Source organism: Drosophila gunungcola, chromosome 3R, assembly GCF_025200985.1.
Source record: "Drosophila gunungcola strain Sukarami chromosome 3R, Dgunungcola_SK_2, whole genome shotgun sequence".
Taxonomy (NCBI): domain Eukaryota; kingdom Metazoa; phylum Arthropoda; class Insecta; order Diptera; family Drosophilidae; genus Drosophila; species Drosophila gunungcola.
The window spans coordinates 9,605-22,387 of record NC_069139.1 but is presented as its reverse complement, the minus strand read 5'-3'; the positions used below and the strand labels follow the sequence as shown (position 1 = coordinate 22,387).

The 12,783-nt window shown below is 37.9% G+C and overlaps 2 protein-coding genes across 2 annotated transcripts; both read left to right on the top strand.

Annotated features, from left to right (window-relative positions):
• The first annotated feature begins 1,334 nt into the window (after window positions 1-1,334).
• Window positions 1,335-3,761, top strand: LOC128251726 (uncharacterized). Its single transcript, XM_052978854.1, has 3 exons — window positions 1,335-1,854; window positions 3,302-3,603; window positions 3,657-3,761. Exons 1-3 carry the CDS (start codon window positions 1,836-1,838, stop codon window positions 3,759-3,761), a joined length of 426 nt encoding a protein of 141 aa, XP_052834814.1. The 5' UTR covers window positions 1,335-1,835.
• Window positions 3,762-3,804: 43 nt separating this feature from the next.
• Window positions 3,805-4,352, top strand: LOC128251725 (uncharacterized). Its single transcript, XM_052978853.1, has 2 exons — window positions 3,805-4,194; window positions 4,248-4,352. Exons 1-2 carry the CDS (start codon window positions 3,844-3,846, stop codon window positions 4,350-4,352), a joined length of 456 nt encoding a protein of 151 aa, XP_052834813.1. The 5' UTR covers window positions 3,805-3,843.
• The last annotated feature ends 8,431 nt before the right edge of the window (window positions 4,353-12,783 follow it).

The following is a 12,783-nucleotide window of genomic DNA, read 5'->3' as shown; positions in this document are numbered from 1 at the left end:
CTGGGCTGCAATTTCCATTTTCCCAGCTGCTGGTTGATTATGCTGCATGTTTCGCATCAGTACTGTGAAATCCGATCGCAAATATGCTGCCCCTAACTAAAATAGAAATTCGGTCCGTTGAGTCTTCCCTTCTCTGTCTTTGCCTCTATTCCACTAGAGCATAAGCTGAATCTCAAATTTATTTGAACGTATTTAAGTTTATGAATGATATAAACTCTTTATATCATTCATAAATTTAAAAAATTGCTACTTCTTAACTTAAAATTTGGATCTTTACTTGATAAACTGATGACTTTCTCATTTCCTTTTCGAACAGAGCTGTTTAGCCTAAAATTCATATCAAATCCTGTGTTTTAACTTGACTTTACTGATAATGATTATTTGATCAAGTTTATTTGTATAAAGTATTTAGGACCATCTGAATCATACTTATTTTTCTGACAAGCATTAAACCAATCGCCAGACGTGGCCTAAGCATGTTGCCGTGCTCGGGGCAGCCATTGACATAGAAGGTCAGGCAGCAAGATGACAGCCACGGATTTAACTCTGACCAAATCGGTTTCGGCTTGAATGCAGCCGGTTTTGACATCATGTAGTAATTAATTAGACTCGCAGGCATTTTATATGAACAAAGAGCAATACCGTTTCACTAATTGAACATGAACATGGCCTTCCCCATGAGGATGATGCACCACTTGCGGTGCAGTCTCCACCCTGCCAACCCCTCTTTCATTGACCCCTTTCCCAGCGCGCACTGACTCAACTCATCAGTTGTCAATGATGACGTCCAAGTGTAGGCCCACAGTACTCGAACTCTGTACAGCGCATTCTGGTGGGTGGGTGGTCCAAAGTGGCCGGGAATTTTGCCTTTGGCCCGGCGATCTTATCGCAATCAGGGAGGAGGATGTGTGCGGCCTGTGGTTTCCTCCCGGAGCTGCCTTTGGCAAATGCGACGTGCACGACTATTTCCCCAAATTAAATAAGCACAAATCAAATATTTTACAAGTTCTGTCACTACACAGGGAATGCCATCGATATTCGAGTGGGAGTAGAAATACTTGCACTCAGGAAAACATTAGTGTTAGAAGAGCAGGCGCTTGAACGTTTACAAGTCATAGAAAAATGAATTAAAATACCAGTCCTCTTGAGCAGGAGTGAAAATGTCTTTTTTAAAAGATCCATCAAAGTGTTTCAGAATATAGCTTCAAGCTAAAGCTAAAAAGGTTAAATAAAAATTAAAAAAAAAAAGTTAAAAGATTAAGTGACATTTGAGTCGGTTTTTTTGACAGTGTGGCAGACATTTTGGACAAGCTGATGTGGCATGTTTTGGGGGGCGGAACTTAGTTTAAGCCTTCCTTCAGACATTGATTTTTGTGGTTTCGTTGTTCGGTTACTACTGTTGATGATGTGAATTGGGAAGTTGCTTTCCTGCTCTTCGCATTCGTTTCTGTTTCTGTTGAGTATATGTAGATCATTGGGTGTTGTGTTGTAGTTGGTGGTCTGGTATATTGACTAAAAAAAATTAAGTTGATGGTGGCATGTGTGGGCAGGTCTATGATGAGTTTATAGAGATTGTGGTTGGTGGACAGCAAAAGACATGATTAAACATTCCTTTTGATTGCTGACGGCGCGAGTTTCAACAGTTTATTTATTCCACATATCGAATGCAAGCGAAAGCAAACAATGAAATTCATATTTTACTGAAACTCTTTGTGTTCGTGGTGCTAGCAGGCTTTGAAAAATTTGTTATTGTTACTAAAAAGAATTTAACTTGTTTTTTATTGTCACCACTTCAGTTGCATAAGTGATTCAATCTGAAGCTGATCGCTCGAGGCATGGAAAATTCAACGGCCGGTAAATATACTCTAAGGGTTTTCAAAGAATTATGGTAATTCCGAAAAAGGTAAAGTTAGTTGGATTAACCCAAAATCACATTTGATCGCCCTTTTCGAGTAAAAACGAGAACAAACACGACTATATCAAGTTTTTTTTTATGAAAGCTTTGACCTATTTTTAAAATTGCAAAGGTGTAGGGTATTTAGTAGTCTGTAACACATCATATTGAAGTAATATGGACTAGCTAATGAGCCAAAAGCATATGGTCTATGGAAGTATTATGACAAATTAATACGACATCGTGGCGTTGTGGGTGGACACAAAAACGGGCAGGTGGGTGCTATCCCTCCACACAATCCCCAATCTCGCAAGCACTTCGTAATTACGGCGAACACTGCAATAACAAAAGGCTGCCAATTGGAGTTGGAAGACGCAGAACGACCAGACCCACGACCGGACCAAAAGGGTGACGAGACAAAAGCCGTTACCAACGCCCTCATCTCCATCCCGTTCCCGTCCTCATCATAATCATCATCAGCAGGAGCTGAGGCAGTCACGGTCGTTTGTGGCTCATTGGTTTGCTTTCAGCTTGGGTTATTTTTCCTGCCCACCCCACGCTCCCCACATAAATTAACCGAAACGTACTAATTCTTTTTTCTTCCTTCTTGCCCGCGTCCTTTTTTATATGCGTGCAAAAATTTATGCTTGAATTAAATATGATGACCAAAAAAGCAGTCGCAAAAGGACCCCCTGCAGTCGGTAGCAACATTGTGCTTATTTACACATGTACAACACGGCGTATACGTATTTTAACGTACGACAGCCGGCCACAATTAATCTTGCCACGTGTTTTTATGCCTCTGCCTTGAGAGCGGAGAACTGAAATGGAAAGAAGTGCAAAAAACCGGGCTCTTAAATGGACCAACATCATGCGGCTGGGTTATAATTGAATTTTCATAACTATTAACCAACGCCGACTCGGTCATTATTTAAATGTAACGACGCTTTATTATTACCTCGGAAATCGAAAGCAAATGATTGCGACTTTATAAATATAAATCAAATTAGAAAACCTTCTTGGCCGCCACCACATGTTGGACAGCCATTTGTCCAACGTGTGACCAAAAGCTAGGACAGCACGAATACCTAACATTCTAGCATTTATGGCCAAACAAAAGAGTCCACTAAAAGGACATTTAGGAAAGTGGAGGCCATTTGAGGTTCCATCAAAAAAAACAAATTTAGGGAGATTTTAATTAGAGCTATAAAAATTTAAAAATGTATTTAAAAAGTGAACAGAGCGCAACTCACCAAATGAGGAATTCCAAAAGTCTTTTCTTAGAGCTGAGAAAAAGGTAGATAAGATCGTTGTTGAATTTAGTTTAAATTGGTTAATTTAAAACAGGACAACTAACACATAACATAATTATTTCCATTTATGTACCTCATCTTTTTCTCATGGCAGACTCCTTCCGAGAAAGCGATTTCGTGTTCGCTCAGGCTCCAGGCTATGTGCCCTGGCCAGGAATTCTGACAAGAAAAGACCTTCGCGCAGGAATGGTGGAGTTTATGTGTACAAATAACAGGAGGAGCATTCCCTATCATAAAATCTGGATGTACGACGATCGCAGCAAGGAACAATTTATCACAAGCCAGAATATGGAGTACGAGGAATTTCGCGAAGCGATTTGCATTGCTGAGAAGCTTCGGTCTGGCAACGTGGATGTTAACTCTGGCGCCGGCTGGCAGCTGGCCTCACCAAAAGAGGTACTGCCGCCGCCCTTAATAAATCCTCCATTGAAGTCAACTATTTGCGAAAGGTGCGAATGGAGCGCGAGTCCTTGGGCATAGAGGTGAAATTTATCCACGAGATTAATATACTGCGCCACAGCTTGACGCTTAGAAAACAGGATAATAATAAATAATAATAAATAAATAATAAATAATAATAAATAATAATAAATTAATAAATCCTCCATTGAAGTCAACTATTTGCGACAGGTGCGAATGGAGCGCGAGTCCTTGGGCATAGAGGTGAAATTTATCCACGAGATTAATATACTGCGCCACAGCTTGACGCTTAGAAAACAGGATTACCCATCTGCCCTATGGGCCTTTCATCAGCTGGAGGATCTGGTTCTTAGCGAACTGCTGCTTGTGCTGCTTGTGAATAACAGGAGGAGCATTCCCTATCATAAAATCTGGATGTACGACGATCGCAGCAAGGAACAATTTATCACAAGCCAGAATATGGAGTACGAGGAATTTCGCGAAGCGATTTGCATTGCTGAGAAGCTTCGGTCTGGCAACGTGGATGTTAACTCTGGCGCCGGCTGGCAGCTGGCCTCACCAAAAGAGGTACTGCCGCCGCCCTTAATAAATCCTCCATTGAAGTCAACTATTTGCGACAGGTGCGAATGGAGCGCGAGTCCTTGGGCATAGAGGTGAAATTTATCCACGAGATTAATATACTGCGCCACAGCTTGACGCTTAGAAAACAGGATAATAATAAATAATAATAAATAAATAATAAATAATAATAAATAATAATAAATTAATAAATCCTCCATTGAAGTCAACTATTTGCGACAGGTGCGAATGGAGCGCGAGTCCTTGGGCATAGAGGTGAAATTTATCCACGAGATTAATATACTGCGCCACAGCTTGACGCTTAGAAAACAGGATTACCCATCTGCCCTATGGGCCTTTCATCAGCTGGAGGATCTGGTTCTTAGCGAACTGCTGCTTGTGCGCAACTTCGGAGACGTAGAAGCAGTCCGTCATTTATGCCGCTTTGCATCCGCACAACCCCAAGATCAGAAAGAAGCGGACAAGGTGAAGAACTTAGCAAACCAATTGATGGACCGTTTCGCGTTGCATTTTAAGCTACCTTTTACCAGTCCCGATTTCTGGTCCGAATACTGCTTGCGCTGCAAAATCTACCAAAGCTACACTGTGGAAATTAAACCAAGTGATATCGCAATAGAACCAAAATAGAAAGCCAAATTCAAAAATGTAAAACATATTTATAAATCAGGAATTTTCACAAAAACTTAAATTGTGTAATGCATTAAACAATAATGTTATTTGTTTCAAGAATAACAAAAATTCTTAACATTTGTCCAGATTTTATATAAAGTAAAATTACTTTAATAAAAAGAGTTCTTACTACTTAATATGGCCTTCTTCCCTGCATTCTGCAGAAAAAAAATTAAGGCTACTCAGCATGTGTTAAGTAAGAAAGCCAAGTATGCCAAGTATGGCCTAAAATATGTACGGTCGGTTAACTGTCCACTGAAGGGGCGGCAAAGCCAATGACATGACAAGGTGTGAGATAAACAATCGATCAAAAAATGAGACAAATCGTCGTGGCTTTTTGGGTAGCAGCAAACAAAAGCCAAATGTGTTCACACCTTGACAGTCTGACACACCCTCATCTACACACACTCGAACCCCTCGACCTCTTCCGAATTCCCCCAGCTTTCTAGGTGGTCGAGCAAACAACATTTCACTTTTTGTTGCGCAGCCAAAAAGGCAACAGCAAAAGGCAAATTCAATTTGAGCTGTCAAAAATCTGACCAATATTGCCTTTGAGCGTCTGTGTCCCTTTGTCTGTAAATGTGTGAATGGCCATGGGAAGGAGGGACGAGGCCTGTGGTTAGGCTCACAATAAATCGATTGAAAACGTAAATGAAATTGACAGTCAGCATTCCAGGTGTGCGAAGGTCCAGCCACTTCTCCCTCCCCAAACTCTGTGTTAAATAAGTTCATACAGCCCGCCATTTGAAGTTTCTGCACGGACGAAAAGTGATGCACCTAATTTTAAAAAAACTGTAAAATTTGCCTAAATAAGACAACTAAAAGAATTTAAGTAATTTTTTTGTTTTTATATTATAGGATCCCATAAACCAACTTCTTTGTTTAAGTATATAATCCGGTCATTCAATTTATATTTAACCCTTTACCGCAACAAAGCCATATATGGCTTTTTACTTTCAATATTTTTTTTGTGATAAAATGGTACGCACGCTGATCCGAGTGTTGTCAGTTATTTTCTTAGCATTATTTTCTGTTGAAATTTATTTTAGAATTTTTTGTGTTGCCATATCTCAAGTTTCAATCAGATTTATGCAACCGTCTCAAGCAGGTGAACGAAATGGAGTTTGGCTGAATCTGAAATTTAGTTGTCTTTGTTAAAAAACACTTTTATCTGTAAAAATAATTTTTACTTATATTTTTATTCTAACAGAATATATGGTTTTATTTCATAAAAAATATAATTTGTCTATAGGTAGGCATCAAATGTACTATTTCATGTCCTCAAAAATAAAGTAAATAAACACATATTAACATACAACAAAATTTTGTCTTATTATTTCTATGTTCATGCATGTTCATTTTCTTTCTGAGTGTAGAACTCGAATCCAATTTCTTGAGAGAAAAGAGACCCTAAATAAGGCATCAAATTAATTTGACATTTGCTTTGTCGCTGTCAACTTATCGCCTGGATTTGCAGACGCCGGGCTAAGGGCACATTTCTGGGCTAAGGGCGCCCCAATTCAATGGCCATGGTCTCCTAACCCAACTACTATTGATGATGATATATGGCTCGACTTTGATTGGAAATGTTCGCACTCGCACACGCAAACGGTAGTGCAGATCAAAGAGGCCAAAGCGTTTAACTTATTGACACTCCACGGGAGATCCTCTCCTTTTCACATATCCCTCTAATAAGCCCTCAAAGTGGTCATTGCTTTAAAGCAAAAAAGCGAACCTAAATTATTTTTAATTTTAAAATATCGCTAAATGGTTTTTCCACCTGTTTTGGCATTAATAAGCAAATACAGAAGCACCCCTCCGAAAGTAGGGGATTGCAATCATAATATTGTTATTTTTTAATTTAACTAAAATGTCCCGGGCACTCAAATACACTCAAAGCAAGCTACATATTAATATGGCTAAAAGGAAATCAAAAACAACACCCGGAGAATACCTAAAGACGAAGTTGGTAGAGGAGAGGTGTACAAGGGCCAGAGACTGGAACAGTGATTCTAAACATAAGAATAAGGAGTGAAAACTTGCCATATCAAAACAATCGGAAAAATAAATGAAAAAAATTATTACTTTGCTGTTTTTTAATTTTTTTTTAGTTATTCGACATATATTAATGACTAAATATTTCAGAATAACGGTTTACATTTCATCACAATCGGACGACTATAACGTAAAGCTCCCATGGGAAGAATAAAAATATTTTAAAAATAATTTAACTATTTTATTTTGTAATTTTTTTTAGAAATTCTTTTTGACTAGTCAATAATTTGACAGTTCAGAATTACGCTTTTAATTTTATTAAAACAGGAAAAGGATATCATATAGCTGCCATAGGAACTATCAAATAATTGAGCTGCGAATCAACATAACTTCAATTTTTTTTAAACATATACGCAAGTCAATCATAATTTTAATGTTTTCAAGAATATTAAGCTTTTGCAATAGCTGCAAGGGTATATGAAATTCGGCTTGCCGAAGTTTTCTTCCTTTCTTGTTTATTTTTAATTTACTCGGTAATTAATGGGTAGTTAAATGCTGCACTTATGTATAATTTATGTTTATACATTCGCACCACTGTTTGGCGAAAGCTGTTATGTCATAAGGACGGCTACTTAAAGGCGGATTTTGTTTTCATAGGACCCCCTGGTAAGTTGCGCCGACGTTCATAATTGTTTGTTATTTTGGGCTGTTTGAAGTTCTTAGCGCTAGCGTGTCCTGGGTTTGGGTTGCAAGTTTTATTGAATAGCGCATTATTTAATGAATTGATATCCGAATAAAGGCGGGCGTGCTTCAAACAGATGCAGATAGCACTGGCTCCTTTGTGATGTAATTTATGTACCGGCGCCAGATGCTTATCGCGGCATTAAAATAAAGCCAGGTCAGCACCTGACCAAGCTTATCAGGATGCCGTTTATGTTAAGCCCCGCACCCAAAGTGAAACCCCCTCTGATAAAGCAAACAAACAGTCTCAGTCCGGCAGCGTTGATTTATTTCACTTTTCTTTCTTTTCGTTTATTATAGACACTTTAAAACGCTGTGACTAACAAAAATGTTGCTGACCTTTATGGCGGGTCGTAAAAATGTTGCTGGTAGAGGCCCTAAAACAACGGACAGTTATGCTGGCGCCATATTTGCACATCGTTTTATTTTTAAATACAAATTAAAATTGTTATATTTTGCAAAGTTAGAGAGCGAGACCGCAAAGCAATTTTCAGAAATAACCGAAAAACTAAAAACACATGTGGCAAGCCAACGCACGCACACACAATTTATTTAAGGGGCAAAAAGATTTTTGTTGACAGAAGTTTACAATAAAACGAAAGTTTAATGCACAAGTTCTGCTTTGCTCCTCCATGTGCCCCACAACCAATTGTTAGGTGGGGCACCGCTGGCTGCAGCAGTGGCCGAGGTGAGCCGGCGGTCTGTGTGCGCAACTTACAGCCAAAGTAAACTCATTACCAATGCAAACAAACAGAGGAGAGCGCCCCAAAACTTAACAAAAAAAGTAAATGTGTAAAAATATATATTCATACTCAGCTTCCACCGAAACTATTTGCTGCGAAACGGAACGAAAGAAATATCATTAAAAAGTGTGTTAAAAAATAATTAAGTGCTCTGCATTCGTATGCAAGCATGTGCACTGCACATCAAGCCCACGCCATGTGTCCCTCGCTCTATTCTAGGCCATCGCCTGTTCAGCGAAAAATGTTTGTGTTGCATAATTTTTAACGCCACATAGACGGCATATTCGAGATGCCTTCTTTGCCACGCTTGTTGATTTCGAATTCCATGTCAAAACCATGACATAGCCTGCAGCTTAACCGCAGGATACAAATATGTGCTCATTGTTTGGCATGCGGCTACCGCGGTGTCTTTATTGATCAAATTGCTTTATTGGTGTATTAATTTTAATTGGTCGGCATGTCGTGTTACCCAGTCACTATTAATTAACATACAGTTCAGACAGACTCCTCACTTCCGCGCCACATTTGCCTCTCTGCCTATGTTTTGAGCATTGAGTTACACTAATTATTTAATTTATTGTAATTTTTGCTTATTTGGTTAACAACAGTTGAACCGAAGTTTGGCCGTTGTTAGCCCCAGAGTGCCAGTAAAAGTTAAAAGCATATTAAAATAGTAATAAACACTGGGGAAATTCCATATCATTTTTATATAGTCGCATAGGTGGTCGAATCTACTTATATAATAAATGGAGAATAGTTTTTTATGTATAAAATTAATTTTGTAACTAGTCAAAAAATTATAATCCCCGTCATTTGATAAAAGAAAAAATAAAAAAAGAATAATCCCCATTATGAAATTTATTTTATTTTTAGACGGTTTTATTTCCGGTATTTATTTTATGTTCGTTACTGTTGATGTTATCAAATTTGTAAAACCGCAGAGAACAAAATGTTAGTTTGGAAAACTTTTTGGTTTTCGGTGTGCACACATTAAAGTGTAATTAAAATGTGGCAGGCAACATTATGACAGTACTGCCGCAAATCCGCTGCAGCACACGCCCACACTCGCACAAATATTGACCGCACACAAATAATTAATTGAGATACTACAAGACCGGCAAGATGAAGCTAGATGAAGCTGGTTCAGAGTGCTGGGCATGTTGCGCGCCGAGCAGGCTATGTTTGTTAATTTATTAATACAATTGATTTATGCACCGATGAGGACGAAGGAGTCTCTTCCTCCGTCCTAAAATTGCGGTTAGTCACAGACAGACCTCAAAACCGAAGCTCTGACTCTCTGGCTCATCCTAATCTCATTAACTTTCCCACATTAAAGGACGAACACAGCTGACTGAGCAAGGACATTGTAAAGTGGTAAGCTAAAACTAAAGTTTAATGACCACAAAATCCCATCAGGGCCCCTCAACGATTCCAGTTGGTCTAGCTCTTTCTGACCAATTACGAACGCATTTCAACCCAACCGCTAATCGGCTTCTTTGCCACTCCCCGCTGCATTTCAGGTTGAGTGCATCTCGTTTAAATGAATTACAAGCGAAATATGAGCGTTTCCACTTTCCCACTTAACCGCTCATCTTGACTGTTGCCGCTCATTAAGCAGCTGTCGCCTAAACGCCAAATGTTAATCAGTTTTTTCTATTTCAAATACAACTGAACGGAGCTGAGTTGGGAGTACGGAAATCCAAAGCGCAAATCATAGAACACACCAAAGCACAAAAATTGGTAATTAATGCTCTGCTACACTGGCAGAGTATCTGCACCATAAAGTTAAGTTAAGCTCCTATAAATATAATTGCTGATCAGTTTATCTATTAATAAATTGTCCTTATCTTTATATTTTTAATCAATGTCTGTTTTTCTTCTGAAACACAAGAGTGTATTATATTTCAGCCCTCATTTATTGTACATAATTTAAAAAAAAAGGAGGAATTTGTTTGCTGTGCCAGAAAAACTATAATTTATTTATTACAATGAAAATGTTGTTTTAAGCTTTTATTTGTTTGTGTGCATAAGGATAATATAAGAAAGGGGATGAAAGCAAGACCAGCCTGGGTATTCCATTACCCCCGTCCTTTGTTAATTTGAATGAATTTAATTAATTAGCATTAAAACAAAGCTGACGTCAATTGCGCCGAAAACGAGAAGCCGCTTCCCAGCACTTGGCAGCCCCTTAGATCGCCAGCTAGAGTGACGATGATGGCGTTGTGCTGACGACCGACTGACGTCCTGCCAGCAATAAGCGGACTTAGCCAGCTGCCGGGTTGGCGTTCTGGTCCAATTTGCGGGGACCTTGCTTAGCAGCTGGATATTCGAACTCATTACGATGAAACATATTGACGATGACGATTGTGTTTGCGGGAGGCAGCTGATTATGACGTTCGCCTACAAAGCTGCTAATCGGATATGGGCCACAGCTAAAACAAATACACGGCCACACAAATCGCAATTAGCAGGGGAAGATTTCATGGCTGCTTAGTTTTTAATTAAAAATTTATTGAAGCATTTGCATTGTATTACAAATTCAATTCAACTCAGAGTGAGTTGATCGGCTTAACCTTACCTGTCTTCGCCCGGATTAATTACAGTTAATTTAACATTTTAGGAGAGAGGACAAGAAATTTAAAAGATTAGTAAGGTTTTTATAAGGGATGCACATTTAAATTGGAACTTGAATTCTTTTCAAGTACTACTATTAATAATTCATTTAAAATAATGATATTTAAGTATCAGATATACCTGTCGCTCAACAAATTAAAGGCTGAAAGCCAGGCTTTAAAATCCCAAACCGCAATCAATAAATTGAAGTAATTTCAGTGCACATGCTGCAACGAATAACTGTCATAAAAACAATTATTGAAAATTTTAAATTATACTTTAAATGCCCAGCTGACGCCCATCTCCGTTTCTCCTAAAGACTTTTTACTTTAGGCTCAGATATGACATGTTAATTGTTTTATCAAATATGCATGGCTCACAAATTCCCTTTTTTGCATTAACTTTTCCTAACAATTTTGAGCAATTGGCTTATTGAATTCCCCTCAAGGCAACTTAATTTCAAAACCAATTAGGTAAAACCCAAATATATCGACACAGACAATTGAGTAAACTTGAGAAGTGAAAAAAAACGGGGCAATAAAATCACACGGGTAACACGTAGGTCCTCACAAAATATACATTATCTGAAACTGATGATGTCGACACAAAAAACGCTGTCTCCATAGTAGACAAAGTTGTTGCAATGTTTTCTAGCTGTGTTTTCAATTGTTGCCTGACAAGTAAAACAATAAGCCAAAAAATCATTGCAAATGTTAGGCATTGGCAAAGTGATGCATGAGTGGGTAAAACAAGGGTATGTACAATATTGAGTAAATAATGTTCTAAATAATTTCTATGTATGGAATCAGATCAGATCAGTTCTTGACAAACTCGTTTTCGTTAAATCCTTAAATATTTTAAGTTCTAATTTTACAAAGTATAACCAGGGCTGTGAAACCATTTCAATTTTGCTTAGGTTCGTTCAAGGTTCGAACCTAAACGATTGATAAATGTATTATAAGATGAATTGATTTATAAACTCGTTTTTATACCCTTGCAGAGGATATTATATTTTCAGTCAGAAGTTTGCAACGCAGTGAAGGAGACATCTCCGACCCTATAATGTATATATATATTCTTGATCAGCATCACTAGCGAGTTGATCTAGCCATGTCCGTCTGTCCGTCCGTTTCTACGCAAACTAGTCTCTCAGTTTTAAAGCTGCATGAAACTTAAAAATATCAACCCAAACTTTCAAAACAGAATTAAATGCAAATTTTTAGAGGATTAAGCAACAAGACTTTGAAGATATACAACTTTGAAATCGGATGCGTGAAATAAAAGTTATGGATTTAGAACTGCAGGTTTTTGGTCAATTTTCTGCAAAGACGATTTTTTCGGATATTTAGAAAGGGGTTACATCATAAAAATGACAAAAAATCGACCCGAAATTACAAAACCATTTTTAAACGCAGAGTTTTAGAGACTGAAGCCCCAATACATTAAGATATGCCATTTTGAAATCGGATATTTAAAGAAAAGTTATGGAACTTAAAACTGAGAGGTGTTTTGGTACCTTTTTGAAAGGGTTTTTTTTTTTTTGAATTTAATTAAGGAGTTATGTCGTAAAAATATCAACCCAAACTTTATGGATTTATAACTGCAGGTTTTTGGTCAATTTTCTGCAAAGACGATTTTTTCGGATATTTAGAAAATGGGTTTTACATCATAAAATGACAAAAAATCGACCCGAAATTACAAAACCCTTTTTAAAACGCAGAGTTTAGAGACTGAAGCCCCATACATTAAAGACTATGCCATTTTGAAATCCGATATTTTAAAGAAAAGTTATGGAATTAAAACTGAGGTTTTGGTA

Bases quoted from the DNA above. Each gene is read 5' to 3' on its own strand.
- LOC128251725 (XM_052978853.1), top strand. From the start codon at position 3,844: ATGGAGCGCGAGTCCTTGGGCATAGAGGTGAAATTTATCCACGAGATT. The intron at 4,195-4,247 runs GTACTGCCGCCG...TATTTGCGACAG, and splicing joins AGCTGGCCTCACCAAAAGAG to GTGCGAATGGAGCGCGAGTC.
- LOC128251726 (XM_052978854.1), top strand. The intron at 3,604-3,656 runs GTACTGCCGCCG...TATTTGCGAAAG, and splicing joins AGCTGGCCTCACCAAAAGAG to GTGCGAATGGAGCGCGAGTC.